At 35.9% G+C, this 20,649-nt stretch overlaps 1 protein-coding gene across 1 annotated transcript; it reads right to left on the bottom strand.

Annotated features, from left to right (window-relative positions):
- Positions 1 to 14,068: 14,068 nt before the first annotated feature.
- Positions 14,069 to 17,356, bottom strand: Vps11 (vacuolar protein sorting 11). Its single transcript, XM_067769702.1, has one exon. The coding sequence runs from the start codon at positions 17,288 to 17,290 to the stop codon at positions 14,909 to 14,911; it is 2,382 nt and encodes a 793-aa protein (XP_067625803.1). The 5' UTR covers positions 17,291 to 17,356; the 3' UTR covers positions 14,069 to 14,908.
- Between the last annotated feature and the right edge of the window lie 3,293 nt (positions 17,357 to 20,649).

The following is a 20,649-nucleotide window of genomic DNA, read 5'->3' as shown; positions in this document are numbered from 1 at the left end:
TTGTCATAACGGCGTTTTAACTCTGACCACACCTCATCGTAGCCGCCAGTATACAATCCCCCAATCATGGGAACGCTGTCTTGGTCAACACATTGACGAAGCTTGCCTAGTTTGAAGGCGGGGTTCAAGTCGGATCGGTTATGTACCAAAGTTTCGAATAAATCCTTAAAAGCAAATAATTCATCATGAGCTGTAACCTCCTCTTGTTTGGCCTTGCCTACTAGATCCAAGTGATGCTGTACAAACCGGTCAAAGTGTTGGTTTACGCGGCCAAGTAACACCTCACACTCCACGTCGTCGGGGTCGAAGTTTTCATCTTGGATTTCCCTTCCAAGACGCGCAATTGACGAGTGTGCTGAGGCACGTAAATTTAATGCAGCCATAAAATATAAGCTGATGATATATGTAGGTGATCGTGGTACCTCACAGGGGGCACCAAAAAATGTATAACATTAAAAGGAACACGATCAATTTTCAATTGGACTTCACTGTCCTGTACCATTTCAGCAACTGACTTTATTTTTCCAAAAAACCAAATTCACATTCAAACGGTGCTTAAAACTTAAAACATGATGCATATACTGTATATGCCTTTTTGATATGCAGTTAGGTCAAATTGACTTAGCTAAAATTATATGTATATATTATTTATGTACATTGTGTTTAGAGAGACAAAAGAAAATATGAATTGAAATGGAATGTGCGACTCTCGTGCAATTAACTGTGCTGTGATAGATATGTACAGAGGTATGTAGGTAAATATGTTATGCAGTACTTATATATTATACCAATGTAATATATGCGAAACTGTATGATAAGATGGGCGCAGTATTTGTGCACTAGCAGAGGGGTGCTTCTGGGTAATTATTCCCAATCTCAAACAGTAATAATATTAAAATAAATACAGAACAAATCACAGACTTAAAGGGCATTGGCCAAGGTATAACCAGCACATTAGGAACAGTGAAGGCTGATTTAAAGGGTGATGACTTACGTATTTATCATAAATTCCACGTTGTAGAAGACATCTTCCCAATCCCATGCGATGGAATAATAGGACTAGATTTTATATAGAAATATAATTGTATTCTAGATTATGGCAAAACAGAGGATAAACTAATCATAAGACCGTACGATTTTCCTCAAACAATAACAATGCACCTAACAAAATGTCTGTCCGTCAATACAATTACGATCCCTGCTAGATCTGAAGTCATTAGACAAGTAACAGTAAACACTGATAGTAAAAACATCTTCATACCCCATCAACAATTATCTGAAGGCATTTTTATAACAAACACAATCACAAATACAGATCAAACTTTCATCAGAATTATTAATACAACAAATAAAAACGCAACTATACAAAATTAAAAAATTAATACTGAAAACTTATATGACTACACATTAATCGAAACAAGCACACACAATAAAAATAGCAATGATACAGCAAAATTAAAAAGACAAAAACTTTCCAAAATTTATCAGTTCTCAATTAACTTCATTATGCATAGAGTTCATGACATATTTGCACTAGAAACAGAACCAATTTACTCTAATAATTTTTACAAACAAAAACTACACATGAAAGACGACACCCCGGTATACATAAAAAACTATAGATTGCCTCAGACACAAAAAGGGGAAATAAGCAAACAGGTTAATAAGTTGATCGAAGATGACACTATAGAACCTTCAATGTCAGAGTACAATAGTCCAATTTGACTAGTACCTAAAAAAGCACTACCAGGGAAGACAGAAAAAAGATGGAGACTTGTAGTGGACTGCAGACAAGTAAACAAAAACTCAGCAGCAGATAAATTCCCAATCCCAAGAATTGATGATATTTTAGACCAACTTGGAAGAGCCAAATATTTTTCATGCGCAGACCTTATGTCAGATTTTCATCAAACAGAACTACACCCAGATTCAAGAGATATAACCTCATTTACAGCAGAAAATGGCACATACAGATTCAAAAGACTACCTAATGGATTGAAGATTGTAACGTAACTGGCTTTTGGTGGTAAGGCGGAGGTGGCATGCGGCATGGTTGCAAGCCCCTGCAAGCTCGCCGAATGGGGTGGGTTATGCACGCCCTCCTTATCCGCAGTTACTTTTACAAAAGTAAGAGTGGTTCATGCCTAGCTGAAAAGAAATAAATAGGAGGATCCTGAGGAAAGTAGGAGGGGAAGAAAAAGGTTGAAGGCCTGTCCTGCCAGGTGGAGTCTTCCCACCCTCTTCAGCGCAGCTTGCGCTGAACCATGGGCGCTGTGCTGACTCCTCTTTCCTTATATGTCACTCAGCCATTTCTCCTCCATGTTATCCTTCAACTGCCGTAGCGCGCCCAAAGGCAAACCACACACCAAAATTATTTTTACCTCAGCCCTGCATTTCAATGCAGATCACGTAGTTCAAGGATACATTATTCAGGTGTTTATTTACAAACAATTCTCTTAAACCTAGGTATATTCTAGTCTAAGTAATCCTATCTCTACGATTAAAACTCCGGAATAGATATTCACAAACAGAAATTTAATAAAAAAAAAAAATCCCATAAAATTCGAACTCAGCAAAAAATTAAACTATAATAATCCAATATAATTGTGTTTCTTCTAGTCTACTTAATTACAAGTCTTGAAGGCAAATTCAGTTTATAAAGTGTTTTAAAGCCCAAAAAAAAAATTCTACCACTAAAATATGTCTTAAACTATGGTTTCTTTCACATATCCTTTGTATAGTTTAATTATAACCTAACTAACACAAAAAAATTTCAGTTGTTCAGTTGTTGTTGTTTGGTGTTGTGCAAGTTGATGGCCCTTCCTTCCTCATGGATGGGATGTGAACTAAAACAAAAAATACAAAGAAAAGGTCCTAATTAGGTTTATATAAATGTATATCCGCCTCTACTATACGTGGGCACACACAAAAAAATTATTTTGTTTTTCTCTGTCTGCTTGGATTTCCGTTGCTTGCATCGACATAAGCCTGTCTACCAGCAACAGTTATAGCAGTGGCGGGTTTCATTTGCCTTGCTTTAAGGGAATACCTAGCAACAAAGAGCACAGATACCACTTACCTTTATATCGGGCCTATAGCCATGACAATACCTGGGGAGGATTCGCCACACGCCCCTGGGGCTGCTCTGGGTAATTTTAGCGCTTCGCGCTTACTTGTTTTGCGCCCGCACTTTTAACGTGAAATTATACGCGCACTTAACTTTCACTTAAAACATTTTTTTTTTGTACCACTGTATGTTGGTATCACTACATTTTGGCCCGTTGCCTTGTCTTCTCTCTTTTATACCTACTGCTGGGGCATAGAACGTTTAGTAAAAAACGGAAAATTTTAACAAGTACATATACAAAATACCTATCGGATTTCCCGTATTCACACGTACACAATTATACACCCACACACTCACACTAACTAGCCCTTAGATGTAAATCATACGTGTATTTTCCGTAATGTTGCTAAGCCTTCTGCAACATTGGGGCTGCTGCAAACGTCGTGCTGCTAGCGCCTTTTGTTTCTGCCACCTGCAACAATACTGCTGCGTTTGCCATGGACACATGTTGCCTCTCGTTTATGCCCGTGGCCCCAAGCTCCTCATGGAACTTGTGGGTGGGGAGGGAGGGGATGGCCTGAAGGATTAATGTGGCCACATAAATCCTTCCTGAGATGGTCGGGCTAGGACCTTAATGAAGCTGCGGTACCAGAGCGTCCCGGATCTGTATCCGGCAAAGGACCATTATTTCGATAACACTCCCAAAAGCCTTCGGGGAGTAACCTTATCGCTACAACAACAACAACAACAGTATAGGAGTGTTCCAAAACTAATCTGTATTCATACAAAAAATGAGCTCCAATTAACATTGCCCTAGGAGAGGAGTAGGTGATCCCACTCTCGCTTTGTTTGTGAGTATTCCATAGAGTACATACGTGAGAGTACTTTCCAAAGTACTTTCACTTTCTTCTTTCTTTCGTTCTTCCTTTAGTTTTAATAATTTCAACTCTTCTTTTATTAAATCATAATTCTTCCTTGTATATCTCGCGATCTCATCAAGTTTTTTCTCCATTTTGAGAATTTCTTGGCAAATGGCATCTTGCACTTCTGTTTGCTTTTCTAAAGCTTTTATCCGAATGTTTTCCCTATCCTCAACAGTCATCCTAGGCCGGGGAGTTGATGACCGTGCTACTGGATTCACGTCTTGAGGTTCTTCCAATATGAAGAGCATGTAGGGTTGGCTGCATCTTGCAAATGGAGCAGCTCATCTACGGCTCGCTCTAGTGGAGATAAGCTTTGCTGAGTATACGGACCTCCTCCTGTGGCCACAGTTTTGTTTCGGTTCGCGCCAATTTTTCTTTTAAGTTTAAGTTTGTATTCCACCCAAACCTAAAACAAATATATAAGTGTCCGTTGGTACTCTAAGTTTTTAAATCAGTTCTTACCTTGTTCCATTCGCTTCCGCTACGGAACCGAAACTTGGCATTCGTCTGGCGACATTCGTATTATTTTCCATTAGAGAAACCAGCTTTTGGAACTGCTGTGTTGTTGTTCGTTTCATTTTTTTTTTTTTTATTTAAAAGATATTTATTTTATTAAAAAAGCTTTTGGAACTGCTGTGTTAATCGTTTCGTTCTTAAATTTGTATTTAATTTAAAAAAGTTTATTAACTGCGATTAAAATTTACTAACGTCCTTTCTATTTGTAAACTCGAACATAATAAGCCTTCGACAGTTTTGGCGAGGCGAATATGCTTGTTTCGCTAGTGACAATACACAAGAATTCATTTTCGACACTCGTTTGCCAACTTTCGGCAAATTCGCTGGAGACTCGCATCCTACAATTCGAGACTGCGAAATTCGCCGATATTTTCATTCGCTGCGCAAGTGACAATCAGCCCAATTCTAAACGAAAATTCCGTGCGAGTTTTTTCCCTTCTCCCATTCCTCGTATTCTAAATAAAAATTCCTTGTGAGTTTTTTTCACTTCTCCCTTTCCTCCTATTCTGAACAATCTTCGAAAAATCGGAAACCGGTTATGGAAGCAAAGTAGGTATTATAAATGTGAGGGAGAGGCAGATTTCTCTGCCATTTGATAGGAGTTTTTTCACTTGTTAAATTAAAGGGAATGCATCAAAATAGTTAAAAGAAATTGGTTCTTTTAAGAAAGAACACTTATTTGTGCAAATTTGTGCTAAAATATGTATGTACATTCTACCACAATATTCTCACTGTTAATACAACAACAACCACAACATTCTTTATTTTAAGTCGAAAAGTATATCATAAGCAACAGAAGAGCTCTTCGTATATTTGATGCAGCCATCCAGAAATTGCGCAAGGAATTTTTACGAAGACTTAAATAGATTTTGGCATATGGCGAAAGGCGAACTCAACTCGACTTGGCCGTCAGAAAATTGCTTTGCAGAATAAAAGTAGACAGCTCCGGCGGATTTGCGTTATCCCGCCGTCTTCTTCTTATGCTCCACTGTTGATGTTGCTGTGGCACCAATTCATTACTCATTTCAGTGAATACCATATGAAATGCAATAATGTGCATTGTTTATATTTTATTTCTTAATTTCAAACAAATTCGCAGCAATAATTAAACTTTTCAATTTTTTAAACAAAATAAGAAATGCGCAAACGAAATTTCAATTGACAAAACAGCTGAAAATTCGAAATTCTTATTCCCCAATTATTGTTCTCCCTAGGAAAAAAGAATTGCAGGAATTTTTCCGCGGGAATAAAAAAATCCGCGAGAATATTTAGAATTGGTCTGAATATGCATATAAGCCTTCTTAAAAAATTCTTGCGCAATTTCTGGATGGCTGCATTAAATATACCAAGAGCTCTTCCGTTGCTTATGATATACTTTTCGACTTAAAATAAAGAATATTGTGGTAGAATGTACATATTTTAGCACAAATTTGTACAAATAAGTGTTCTTTCTTAAAAGAACTAATTTCCGTTAACTATTATGATGCATTCCCTTTAATTTAACAAGTGAAAAAACTTCTAGGAAATGGCACTCACATTCATAATACCTACTTTTTTCCAATAGCCGGTTTCCGCTTTTTCGAACATTGTTCAGAATAGGAGGAAAGGGAGAAGTGAAAAAACTCACAAGGAATTTTTATTTAGAATACGAGGAATGGGAGAAGGGAAAAACTCGCACGGAATTTTTGTTTAGAATTGGGCTGATAATAATGAACCTTATACATGTGAAGCCCTAATAGATAAAATGAGTAATCGAATGAACTTTTGTTTGTATATTACATTTTTAAAATAAAAATTTCCAGCTAAAAAGCAGCAAAACCTAACTACATTTTTACATTTTCGTACTTAACTCCTTTTAGTGATTCAGGGTTTTGGGCAAATTTTGAAAAAACTCCGACCATCATTCCTTCAATATACTTCATTCTTCTGCCTTCCACTTTATTTATTTATTTATTAGTCTACAAATTTAACAACTAACTGACTAAATATAGTTACGGATTACAGATAAATTACAGAAGCATACAAATTGAAAAGAATTATATTATAAAATATGTATATGTATTATTAAATCAGATGTCGGGACGGACTATGATGCCGAGCAACGGGAATTGATTATTGATGCTGTCGGAATGGACGCGATTTCGAGTAGCTGATGTATATGTATGTATGTTATAAAACAAGTAGGGCTGCGATGTGTGGGAGGTTGGAAAGGACATGATTCCAAGCCACCCGCCCAAAGTTACTGAAGCCACCCACCCAAATCCGTAACGCAGGGAGCTGAATAAGTTTTAAACGGCAGGAATAGGGAGGAAGAATCCTTGGGGGTCCCACGGTAAGTCTCTTAGCGCAAAAATCAGGAATTGCTTTTGAACCGACTATAATTTGTCGCAGTGCGTCTGGTAACGAGGGTTCCAGATTATTGAAGCGTATTCTACTATAGGCCGCACCAAAGATATAAAGATAGTTTTAGAAATATATGGATCATCGAATTCCTTAAACCATCGTTTGACGAACGCCAAAGTTCTTTGGCTCTGTTCACGCAACCTTCTATATGCAATTTAAAGTCACGTTTAGGGTCTACAAAGCTAATGACTTAGTTAATTGTGTAATCATCAATCATATACTCGTAGGATTAGTATGATTTCCTTGTAAAGTACATGAACTTGCACTTCGGCAGGCTTAGTGACATTATATTTACACAACACCATTCGTCTAGGCTATTCAGATCCGATTGTTGATTTGATCTATCCACAAGTGAGCAGATAGGCATAAGAAGTTGACATCATCAGCGTACATTAGCGTCTTGCAGTACTTCAAAACATTTGGAAGGACCAAGGTGGCTGCCTTGAGGAACACCAGAAGTAACATTTATAGATTCTGATCTACATTTATTTAATATAACATATACCCCTATTACCGTTTACAACTCAACTCTGGTTAGGTTGAAATTTCGCAATTTGGTATTACAGATTAAAACTCAACCTGTCAAAAAAAATTTCGGTTGAGTTGTCTAGTCTAACAACTTTTTGTGGCATTACCGTTTACAACCTTGTGTTGGTGTAGTTGTCAAAGACGTCAAAATCTTACAACTGATTACTAGCAGTTGTCTCATACAATTTTGCGGTTGTTTTGGAAAAATATAACGTTTTACAAGACGGTTCACTACCTAATTTTTAACAAAAATTTTCAAAGTTGGTATCAAAAGACACGTTTCGACCTCCGATTTAAGAATCCGAAAACAAAAATTTACAATTTTATTTCTAATAAAATCTAATTTCATGTGGTTGTTGTATTTTGCCAGATTTTTGTACACACTAATGCAGAAAGGCTTTGCACCCACCCAGGGTTATTTTTACAAATCGCGGCCAAAGGCCGCCAACGCAAAAAGATGTTCTGTGCAAAAATCTGTGGATCGGGCCTTATATTTCGGAGCCTCTCGGGCCATTTTGTGGGTTTATGTAAATGTTTTAGACAGAAATAAAATTTTTAATTTCCGCGTTCGAATCCTAAAAACGGAGATCGAAACGCGTCTTTCGATACCACATTTTATAACAGTTAGATGGTGCACGGGCTCATAAAACGTTACCAAAAAAAAAAACAAACAAAAAATTTGAAGCCGGTAGTTAAACCTCTTTTAATCAAACAATAATCAACAATTTTGTACACATTTATTAGAAAAAACAACGTTTAAACGAAGAATTACATTGCATAAATTTTTTACTTTATGGAGCGACATTCCGAAGTTGGACGAAGCTGGCCGCAGTTCGGATGCAGCCCAAATAGGTGAAATTATGCGAACGTGAGTCTCATTGCTACTAATCACTACTCCTGGGAATCCTGTTTTAAAGTAAAATACAATTTTTGCTATTTGGGTTTTAATCCACTTCGCACAAATATGCTCCTCAATAATCAGGGCTGTCATGGAATCCAAGTCGGTTTGGCGTTTTGTCGGAATTACAAACCAATATTGAATTAAATTGGTGTCATAAAACCGCATTGGTTTTGCTCTTTTCGAATGTAAATAAAAGCGATGTTCGAATCAACTGTTTTGCGATGCATCGGCAATTTTGATGTTAATTTTTTTTTTTTCAAAATTTTATAAAATAGTTGTTTTGTGCATTTAAACAGAAATAAACAAATTTATTGACATCAAAATGGCATCAGCAGTTGTAGCATTTATATTATTGGAAGAAGAATTTATATTATGGGAAGAAGAAAGTTGCGAGAGGGTCAAAAGGAAAATTTTGAGAGATCGCAGCAATCCATTTAAGTTGCCAGAGACTGCGCAATTAAAAATATTTCTTGGTAATAGTCTAGTTGAGGGGTCGACTGCTAATACGCTACCAAAAATATCGATAGAGGTGTCAAACGACGCGTCTTGACATCAGTATTAATAATCCGAAGGTGGAGAATAAAAATTTTAACTCGTTCAAAAGATATTAACGAAAAACCGGAAAAAGACCCGCGGGTACCTCCGAAACCGGGGTGGGATCCATAGTATTTTTGCGCAGAACACCTTCCTGCGTTGGTGGCCTTCGGCCGCGATTATAAAAAATAACCTTGGGCTACGCCATGCCAAGTCCGGATGTGTGGTATAACCGTGGCTACCGCCACGGTGATGCACAATTTTTTTTGTGGGTACCAACACAACAACAACCACATGGAAATCGCCAACTTCAACTGCAAGATCATTGTTCTCGAGATTAATACGCGTTTTTTGACACCTCTCTCGATATTTTTGGTAGCGTATTAGCAGTCGACCCCTCAACTAGACTATTACCATATTTCTTAATATTTATACAGACCAATTCTAAATATTGTCGCGGATTTTTTTATTCCCGCGGAAAAAATTCCTCCAATTCTGTTCTCCTAGTGAGAAGAATAATTGGGGAATAGGAATTTCGAATTTTCGAAGTCAGCTGTTTTGTCATATGAAATTTCTTTGCGCATTTCTTATTTTGTTTAAAAAATTGTAAAGTTTAATTATTGTTGCCAATTTGTTTGAAATTAAGAAATAAGGTATAAACAATGCACATTATTGCATTTCATGTGGTATTCACTGAAATGAGTAATGAATTGGTGCCACAGCAACATCAATAGAGGAGCATAAGAAGACCGGCGGGATAACACAAATCCGCCGGAGTTGCCTGCATTCATTCTGCAAAGCAATTTTCTGGCGGCCAAGTCGAGTTGAGTTCGGCTTTCGCCATATGCCAAAATCTATTTAGCCTTCTTAAAAAATCCCTGCGCAATTTCTGGATGGCTGCATCAAATATGCGAAGAGCTCTTCCGTTGCTTATGATATATTTTTCGACTTAAAGAATATTGTTGTTGTTTTTGTATTAACAGTGAGAATAATGTGGTAGAATGTAAATACATATTTGAGCACAAATTTACAAATAAGTGTTCTTTCTTAAAATAACCAATTTCCTTTAACTATTTTGATGCATTCCCTTTAATTTAACTAGCGAAAAAACTCCTATGAAATGGCAGAGAAATCTCCCTCTCCCTCACATTCATAATACCTATTTTTCTCCCATAACCGGTTTCCGCTTTTTCGAACATTGTTCAGAATAGGAGGAAAGTGAGAAGTGAAAAAACTCAAAAGGAATTTTTATTTAGAATACGAGGAATGGGAGAAGGGAAAAAATTCGCACGGAATTTTCGTTTAGAATTGGTTTGATAGTGTATTTGCAGTTATATTGCATACTATCGAATAAACAAAGAGGCTTTGCGAATGGTTTTGGACACCACTGAAGGACGCTTAACTGGCTCGAAAGTTCTGCCAGTGCTGCAACTAGCAGCTACGTTACGATTTTTGGTAATAGTCTAGTTGAGGGGTCGACTGCTAATACGCTACCAAAAATATCGAGAGGTGTCAAACGACGCGTCTTGACATCAGTATTAATAATCCGAAGGCGGAAAATAAAAATTTAACGCGTTCAAAAGATTTTAACGAAAAACCGAAAAAAGACCCGCGGGTACCTCCGAAACCGGGGGTCGGATCCATAGTATTTTTGCGCAGAACACCTTTCTGCGTGGGGGGCCTTCGGCCGCGCTTATAAAATTAACCCTGGGCCACGGTGATGCACAATTTTTTTTGTGGGTACGAACACAACAACAACCACATGGAAATCGCCAACTTCAACTGCAAATATCTCCGGACAGAGATCTTCAGCCTTCGGATTATTGTTCTCGAGATTAGTACGCGTCTTTTGACATCTCACTCGATATTTTTGGTAGCGTATTAGCAGTCGACCCGTCAAGTAGACTATTACCCGATTTTTAGCTGAAGGATCCTATCAAAGATCAGTTGGCAAGCATTTTAGGATGAGTGTTGGTGTCAACGATTTTAGATGATGTGCTTCGTGAAGCCCTTCGCAATATCTGGATGTTTCTCCATAAATTCAGTCAAAATATTGTTTTGCATTAAATTTTTATGTTTTCCCCTATTAAGAATGAAGATATATATAACTTTACATTTATTTTTATAAAATAAACCTTTATTTACTTACATTTTTAGAAAATACTTAACTGCAAGAGAAATACAACTATTTTTTTTTTTTTTAGTGATTTGATTGCATGGAAGAGGACCTTCTTATCTTTGAAAGTCCCAGTTCCAGGTTATTGTCCAATGCATAAAATGATTAAGCAGCTTGCTATTTGTATTTAATTATCCGTGCTTTGTAAACTGGTATTTAAAATGGCACCACGCCAGGTTATTTTCAATTTGGTTCGGTTTTTTCATGGCACCACGCCAGGTTATATTCAATTGTCTTAAGTTGTTAATTATTCATTAAATTATTGTAATTATTTTCCACATTCACTCTAGTCATGTGTGCATGACTGTACATTAAAAGATGAGGATATTTTCTATCCCGTTATATGTCCTCGTAGCAGTTATATGCATGTTTTTTATTTATTAAATTTGTATTTATGTCCAATTAATTTGGTAGAAGTCATTAATTTGCTGATATTTTTTCAAATCTTCAAAATCACAATAGTTTCACTTTTTGTTTATTTTCAATTTAAGTTTGTATTTTTGTCCAATTTCTTTTGTTTAAATTTTTCCAATCTCCAATATCACTTTATGGTTGTATGATTCAGTATTACATATATGTACATTTATGTAGAAGTCCCGTTTTTTGTTCCGTTGATCCACGGTGGCGTTATGTATAATCCGGTAATTTGTGCGTAAAGCTGTGAAATTCCTTGCGGTCTGGATTTGTGCTCAATAAAGCCCAATTTTTCATATGGTTGAGCTGCAAGGAATTTCAGCGAACCTTTCACGACGAGATTGAAAACGGGAATATATTGACAAAGTTACTCAGAAATACAACTAGGAAAAAATGAAATCCAACAGCATTTAACTGATTGGATTGTTTCCGATAGCAAAATCGATATTATCGGATTCTGTGACACCTGAAACCGACACTAACAAGCCAACCTAATAAAACCGCACTGCGTTTTTTTTAGCGCACGCAAACAACCGGCGTTTTTTGCCCTAACCCAAATAAGCATGCGTTGCGACAATGTAAAGCATGTGTGCAAACGTCAAATCTAAATGTCACACAGAACAAAAATTGGAAATCGAGTTAGGCTTTCACGCAGCAAATTCAATTTGAGTTGCTCCAATACAAGTTGTGCATGAGACATTTTTTACAGAAAATGACTTGCGTGCGTTTATATTAGGTTGGCTTGTAATTCAAATTCGAACATTAAACCGATAACATTGGATTTCATGACACCAAAGTAATTATTTTGTCGTTTTTAAATCCGATTCCGACAATTGGATTCCACAGCATTTTTGATAGCTGCCATCAGCAAGGAATCTGAGTGTGGCGCATAATTTTAAAATAGGGGTACAGCCTTCCCTCGAAAGCGTTTGCGGGAATGGTCCTTAATTTTGTTTAGTAAGGAACAAAATGCTTCCATTCAAATCTGCAAAATAACTTCATTTAAAGCTTATCATTTGTCACTTAAGCAATTTCTTACTTGGTGCTAGGTAGTTCCAAGGGATTGGAATGATCACGCGAATGTGTTCCGTATTCGCAACATGTCAATCACCAACATATTTGCCATTATAAAATAGATTTCTGCCGTCTTTCAGTGAGTCTTACAGCTCCGGCTCACGCTCAATTCTCACGGGAATGCTCTGGATCATTGAGAGACTTAAGAAGCAGATGTCGTGAAATTTTCGCACACGTGAAATGTGATAGGCAGATGTCGCCGCTTTTTTTCATTCAACTCATACGGCAAAAGGCTAAGCAGCGACATCTAATTTTGAAAAAGTATCGTATGATAGCTATCATCCGGTGGCAAAATCCTGAGCCAGATAAATAATTTTGCATGTAAATGCAACAACGATTTGAGCCAGATAAATTTGTGAGCCAGACAATTTGTTAATTACTTCTTTTTAGGTTGGCAACGCGGCCTTTAATATAAACTACTTTTTCAAAAATAGATGTCGCTGCTTAGCCTTTCGCCGTATGTAAATAAATAAATGTAAGGCGCGATAACCTCCGAAGAGATCTAAGGCCGAGCTTCTCTTCCAATTTGCGTCGTGCTCCTCTTGACTTTCCCTACAAATTGGCCGGGTTTTATGCCGACTCTGAACGGCATCTGCAAGACAGATGAGTTTTCACTGAGAACTTTTCATGGCAGAAATACACCCGGAGCGCTTGCCAAACACTGCTGGTTGGGGATACCCTATGATCTAGTTGCTTTGTGACGATCGATTCAAAGAGCTTGGGAATAGCACTAAACTTTGCTATTCCTCGGTATTTTGAACCACATGATCTATTCCCATTTTTGTAAAGTGGTATTATAAAAGAATCTTTCCACTTTCTGGGAAATATCCCTTGCTTTAGGGATGCGTTAAAGAGGTTTATACAGGAATTCAGCACACGTTTTTAACACAAGAGATGGAATTTCATCAGGTTTGGCTTTTTTTGTCCTTTCCAGATGTCTTAGAACGTCTTCCGTATGAATATATGGAACAAATGCTGAATTAAGCGAGGGCAGTTTGAATGGATAGTTCAATGGCGGGGAGTCATATGCAGTGCAGTAATTAGATTTAAAGGTAGGAAACATATTGGCAATTTCATTGTCATCATTAGAGCTTATATCGTCAAAATTCATTACGGTTGGAAACCTCTTGATTTTTCTTTTCCGAGTTGAACGAATAAAACGACTTTGGAATTTTATGCTTAATTTTTTTAAGTAAGTAATCCGCATAACATGTTGTTGTAGCAGTGCTTCGCCCCATACAATAGGTGCGACCGATCACAAATTGTCATCAATATCCTTTAACGGGAGTCCAAGGAAACTTGCTGTTTCAACAGGGATGGACCATAATGAGAGGGGTGTTAGAGGCGGTGGTTCGCATGGTCACTTTTTGATCCGGATAATTTGAATCTTAAAAGAACGCGTTTTACGATTTTTAACATATTCGCAACATAAGGCCTTCGGGGAGTGTCCTTATCGCTACAACAACAAAACTTATCCCTGACCTATCTTCAGAAAAAAAGAGGCATCTATGTAAAAGAAAAAACAAAAAAAGCAGTTTGAAATAAGAAAATCTTTGTATAATTGTAAAATAAATGTATTTGCGAATTAATTGATACACATACATATATTCTCTTTAGAATTTTTTCAATACCCCAATTCCTAGTCTGACTTTAAATGCAGATTTGGAATTGCATGTTAATATATGTATAAACATTGAAGCATGTAATCCCAAATAATTATAGACTCTAATTACAATACTCCCACTAACCAAATCACTCGTAACTTATAATTAATAAATAACCACGTTTTTTTTTTTATAGTTTATCTAGATAAGCCCACTGTACGGCAGTAGCTTAGCATAGAGCTAACCATTTCTTGAAGTTAAAATTAATATTTAATAATTAAAATTAACTGGGTCTAATTTTTCAATTGAGCCGTTTCATAAGATAAGATTCATATTATTCAATTAGACATAAATAATTTAAAAACTTTTTTCCATACTCATTGAAATTTCTGATTTTTTTTTTTTAGACTGAGAATATAAAAATTATTTTTAGTGTTTTTGCGCTTCTCATAATTTTTGTTGTTATAATGGTTTACAATCATGGTTTTCTTATCTTTTTACGTCTTAGCTTCTGTTTTAATTTTTATTCGTACACTTATGATATAAAATAAATTGTTTTGGTAGTATTCCGTTTTACCTTATTTTTTTATTTTCAGAACTAGTTATAAACCACATAAGGCTATGTTCGAAACACACAAACCCGATGCGACCCAGGCTTCACAACATCTATACCTTGCAAACAGATTTTTTAGCATTCATTAAAATCCAATCCCAATTTTCTGATAATTCATCATTTTTTTTATCTGTTTTGTTTAGTAGATATAGACTTTAAATCGATGAACTTAAAATCCTCTTTGATAACATGACTGATATATGGTTAATGGTTTTATTTGGAACCATTTCCTGTTCCACGTTTCGAGATGCATCGCAAAAGAAACTAGCTTGCGATGAGCATATAGGGCATATATTTTCAACCAGGCTTTGCACAATGCACTCTACATGCAGTGCATGTTGGCATAAAAAATAAATTGTTGGAAGGCGTAAATTAAGTTTGCAGATCACACAAATATTTTCCCTAAACTCTATGGGACATATTTTAAAATTTAATAAACTGCCACTAAGGGATTGTAAGCAGTTCTGCAAAAGTTTTGTTTCATATGATGTATTCTCTGTTTTCTCCGGATCAACCACACAAAATATTTGCTTTACGTGTAATACTTTAAAACATTTCCCAGCCGATATTCTACGAGCTACTTTGAGCAAAGTTTGCTTTCTTTCACTTGAAAGAGTTCCAAACAGTTTATGTGCGAATTCCGTTTGAGCTCGAGAATTAGAGCTAAAGTTTTCATAGGTTTGCGCTGTAGTATTTTGATTAAAATATGCAATTTTCTTGAAATTCGAAGGACAGTCACTATAATTTATACATGATTTGAATTGTAGTTCTGAAATTTTAAAATGCTGATTTAAATAAAAAAAACCAGGCCAGAATGAATTATTGACAAATAAAATAAGAATTCGCTCCAAGTTTCTAGTCCAAAAATTTTCTAATAATTGTAATATGTCTAAACTACACTTCCTTTTATTGCGCCACTCACTTAAACTTTGTTCTAGTAAAATGCTGAATGCTAAGATACTCCTTCCACTACTTAAAGCAGAGTATTTTAAAAATTCAATACAGTTTTCCTCTGAAGCGATCAAGAGGGGTATAAAACTCTCAGGGTTCTTAAACATCTTAAGCACTCTAAAAATGTTTTGCCAATAATGCGAAGTTACTTTCGGGCAGTTTACTATAATTTCATTACGAAAACTATTACCAAGCTCATTAAAATTATTCTCCAGTACAGCATTAACACAATTCAAAAAGGTTAACAAAGTTCTAGAAAGACGGTTATAAACTACCCTGTGTTCTTTACTTGAGTCAATTCTTTCTCCACAACTTTTGAAAAGCTCATTTAGTGTTGCAGACGTTTCTCCAGTATTTAAAATGTGCCCCAAGTAGCTAAAGAGGTTACTATTGTACTTGGAATCTGAAATTTTTTTTATAATAACATATGGATCTACTAAAATAGATGTGTCCCGATATTTTATAATTGCAGATCTGTCATCTCCTTTATGTAGAAAAAAATCACCATATTTCAGTAACACATATCCATGAAAGTCTCGTTTGACGTCCTCAAGTAAACTTAAAGCTAACATAAAGAGGTTAGCATTCATTAACATTTGTAATTTGCTTTGAATACTCCTCTCTATGGTGATATAAATTACATTTCCTATCAACATATAGCAACTAATTTTATTTGTTACAATCATATTTGTTGTTTTTCTAAAATCTTTTTGGAAAACTATCATTTTGTGGTAAACATCTATAATAATAACATTACTTTGTGTCTCTTCCGATTTTGTTAAGATAACAATATTTTGTTTTAAAGAAGCCATTGCTTTCTTCTTTCCCCTTATAGCGTAACAAGGTCCTCTTCCATCTGTAGTAAAACAATAAACAGCATCCTCCCTAGCGACTAATAAAAATGAATTGCTACATAGATTTTGGCGCGTGCAACAACTAATAGCAAGCGTTGGCGATTCTAAAATTATTTCCACGCCTATTTTACTAAAATCTGCTATGGAGTACAAGCGAACAACATCTTCAGAAGCCACGAACAGATAGTGAACATCATTTTTTTGATGAAACTCGATACCAATTATTGGGGTTTTCCCAAAAGATATATGGTTGAAATTGGGAGTCAAATTTAAACTTATGACGGATTTGTGTAAAAGCAGATCACCAGTATCTAATCCAATTGAAATACATATAGAGCCCTTTTCAAACACAGACGCTCGAAGAGTTGATATTCGTCCGTGGATTTGTAAATTCGCTGAGCCAACACAGGTAAGCCGTTCTTGGTAATTACTGCTGAAAATGCTTAAAACTTCAACTGTCAACTTGCTTTCAGACTCTATTTGTGATACCAGCACCAAGTATTCGTTTTTAGAAGTAAGAGTGCACATTCGGATATCAGAGCAACGTTGACGAAAACTCTTTATCCATACATTCCGGAAACAAACATGAACCCTTCCAATATCTTCGCAAAAAACATATATGTCTCCGTTAGCACAATGTGCGATTAATTTAGATTGGACATGAAATTTACATAAATCCGAAAGCAATACCAAATCATAGAAGTCATAACTCTTCCATTCAAGCACACTCATTTTATTGTATCATGAGAAACTATCTATAATATAATAATGAGAAACGATCTAAAAATATATGATATATATGACGGTGGACATAGGGATAAAATAAGTCAAATAATATCGATACTTTTGTATCGATTTTTCGTTCGTCGCGAACTAAAAGGCCCGACACATAAAACTTTTGATACAGCATTGGGCGCCCCTTCAAAAAACGCGATTACTCTATATTAACGTAAGGTATACTCTTTCGGGAGTATAGGCCTACTCCAAATCTAAACTGTATTCATACAAAAAATGTGCTCCAATTAACATTGCGATGTCTTATGAGAGGAGTAGGTGATCCCACTCTCGATTTGTTTGTGGGTATTCCATAGAGTACATACTTGAGAGTACTTTCCAAAGTACTTTCACTGTAGTACTCCATGGAGCACCCACAGAGGATCATATGCCAAAGTACTAAAGAGGAATTGTGTCGGAAAGAATTATCGAAGTGAATTTAATTTAAAATGAAATTAAATGAAGAGGGACAATACAGCTTTTATATTTTATACTACGAATATTCTTATGTTAGTTAGCATTTGCGTGAATAATGAAACTAATATTTCTCCATAATATAGTATGTATACATAAAACCAGTGCGCTGTTGCATTTTATCAGAGTTGCCAAAGTAAAATTTTATTATTAGTTATTTGCTTGCGATATTTTACTTTTGGGAACTCTGTTAGATCGTCATCGTGTCGTGATCACTGTCGTTAAAAAACGAGCAAGGATCGGCTGATGGTGGTCCGCAAACGCATTGCAAAGGAGTATTGTTAGAGTACTCCAACATGAAAAAAATGGAACACGTAATCTAACAATTTTTGCCGGGGCAGAGAGGAGTAAATGCATAGCGGGCGACAAACTTAAACTTGACGTATCCATAACTATATTAAACTTCTGATCCAACCAACCTTATGCAAATCAACGTAATAGGGCAATGGTGCCATAACATAACGCCCTAGACATATGCATATTATAGTCAACCATCCTACAAGAATACCGACTATCATATGACTATCATCTGATTGTCAGCAATGTCAAATTAACGATCAGCTCCTCACTTAAGGGAACTTGCGCAACTGTGATTTAAAAAACTGTGTACGTGTAAGTTTTTGTCTCCTTCTTATACACCAACATGGCCTACTGATTAAGTATATAGCCGTACTGCTCACTCTCATTCCTTTTCCTGGATCAGTGCTGACACTCTAACTATCAAAAAGTGCGATAAATGATAGTTTACTGTAGATATCAGGTTTGACTGTTATATTCCGCCAAAAATGAAAAAATGCTTTTTGCTTTTTATTTACTTTATTTCAATGCGATTTTAATTTTGTACGTGATAAAAGCATACGTGTTTTTTTATTTGTTTAAAATAAATAGTTTTATAAGAATTCGAGTTCAGAATGTTCAATTTAAATTCAGAAAATAACAAAAGAACAGGAGAGCGCTTTTCTCATGCGGAAACACATTTAAAAATGAATCACCACTAACCACTATTATTTTTCGCGTATCAATTCTTTTTAGTGCGCCCCATACATTCCGACAGCGTTTGGCATTTTTTAATATTATTTTCGATTTTTTTTCTTTTAGCATGGAGCTTTGAAATGCTCTCTTTTTCTTTTTTTAAACTTATTTTTTATATGGTTTTCGTCGGTTGAAAATGGCGGAATTTAAAAAATAACAAAACAACCGTGATAATAATTTGATTGTCATATGACAGTCAGTAGTGACAACATGATTAAATCGGATAAACTGTTCTCGCATACATAAAATTCCGCTGAGAATTATGTATCTGTCTCACATGCATAATGGTGTCTGCTGTATGTTCTTTTGTTCTGTACCAGGTGTCCGAAGCTTTCCCAGTTTGAGTCCTTTTTCATGATTATAGGCTGTCGTTGGGAACATGCGGACATGCGTGAGCGAACAAAGGAACATACATAAATTTGAGTATCAATGTCTACGTCATCGCAGGATCAGCATTGTCAATTACAAGTGTGAGTGTATTAGTAAAACTATCAGTGTTTCTTGTAGGGCAATTGGTTTTTGGTTTTTCGCAATATAACCTAATAATTTTCAGTTGGAGAATTTATTAACTTCTTACCTAGATTTTATTTATTGCTTTAGGTACGTCTTGACTAAGAGAATTATTTTTTGTGGTATATGTTTGTAATTTTTTGCGTTTTCTTCTTTTTTATGAAAATTTCACAATTCTTAGGTTAAGGCACCAATAACTGATGCCAATTGGCGTAGATAGTAAATACCCTACAAGAGTACTGACTATCATCTGATTGTCAGCAATGTCAAGCTAACGATCAGCGCCTCATACAAACTTTCTATCACAAACTTAAGAGGACTTGCTCAAATGTGATGTAAACAACTGTGTACGTGTGAGTTTTTGTCTCCTTCTTATACACCAACATGGCCTACTGATTAAGTATATAGCCGTACTGCTCACTCCCATTCCTTTTCCTGGATCAGTGCTGACACTCTTAACTATCAAAAAGTGTCATAAATGATAGTTTACTGTAGATATCAGGTTTGACTGTTATACTATCATAAATGTTATATTCCGCCAAAAATGAAAAAATGCTTTTTGCTTTTTATTTACTTTATTTCCTTTTGTGCCAAAAAAGGTAACCAGCGGCAAAAGAAAAAACAGATAAAAATTTTTCACAAACATTTATTTTACATATATGTAAATACAGAACAAACAAAACGATCGGTACGGACACAAAAAAAAAAAAAACTACAAAGTGCTAAATTCAATAAAAACAAACAAACAACAAAGTGTTAAAGCATAAACATTGTAACGACAGCCTGTCTCCATACTGACTTGAATGAGTGGCAGCGTGTATATGTGACTATGTGTTTAGGTGTTTTGTGTCCAGGCAGTGCCTTAGCCGCAATGTTGCTATCAACATAATATTAACATAATAACATTAACATTGACAACATTGTACCGATAGTGAACACAATGTTGCAGCGGAAGTAAGATGTTGCGCTTGGCATCATGCTGTTATAATAAATAAAATGTCACCATGCTGCTAATAACTTAGCAACATTGATGAATGCCATGCACCTATGTGTTTGTTTTGTTCTGTATTATGTATGTGGATATGTATTTGTGCAAGGCTATGAGCGTGTGAATGCATCAGTGTGAGCGGTCAAGGCACGAACCAAATGTATATGTGTAGGTGTTCGTTGTGTGGAGCGGTAAGCGTATGAATGTATGAGTGCATGATTGTATAGATGGAAAATACGGGAAAGCCGAAAAGAAAGTTTGGCATGTATAGGTAAAAATTTTCCGCTCCTGGCTAACGTTCCTGATCACGGCG

The sequence above is a fragment of the Eurosta solidaginis genome, chromosome 2 (genome assembly GCF_040869045.1).
Source record: "Eurosta solidaginis isolate ZX-2024a chromosome 2, ASM4086904v1, whole genome shotgun sequence".
NCBI classification, from domain to species: Eukaryota; Metazoa; Arthropoda; class Insecta; order Diptera; family Tephritidae; genus Eurosta; species Eurosta solidaginis.
The sequence above is the reverse complement of the archived record's forward strand: the minus strand, read 5'-3'. Positions and strand labels throughout refer to the sequence as shown.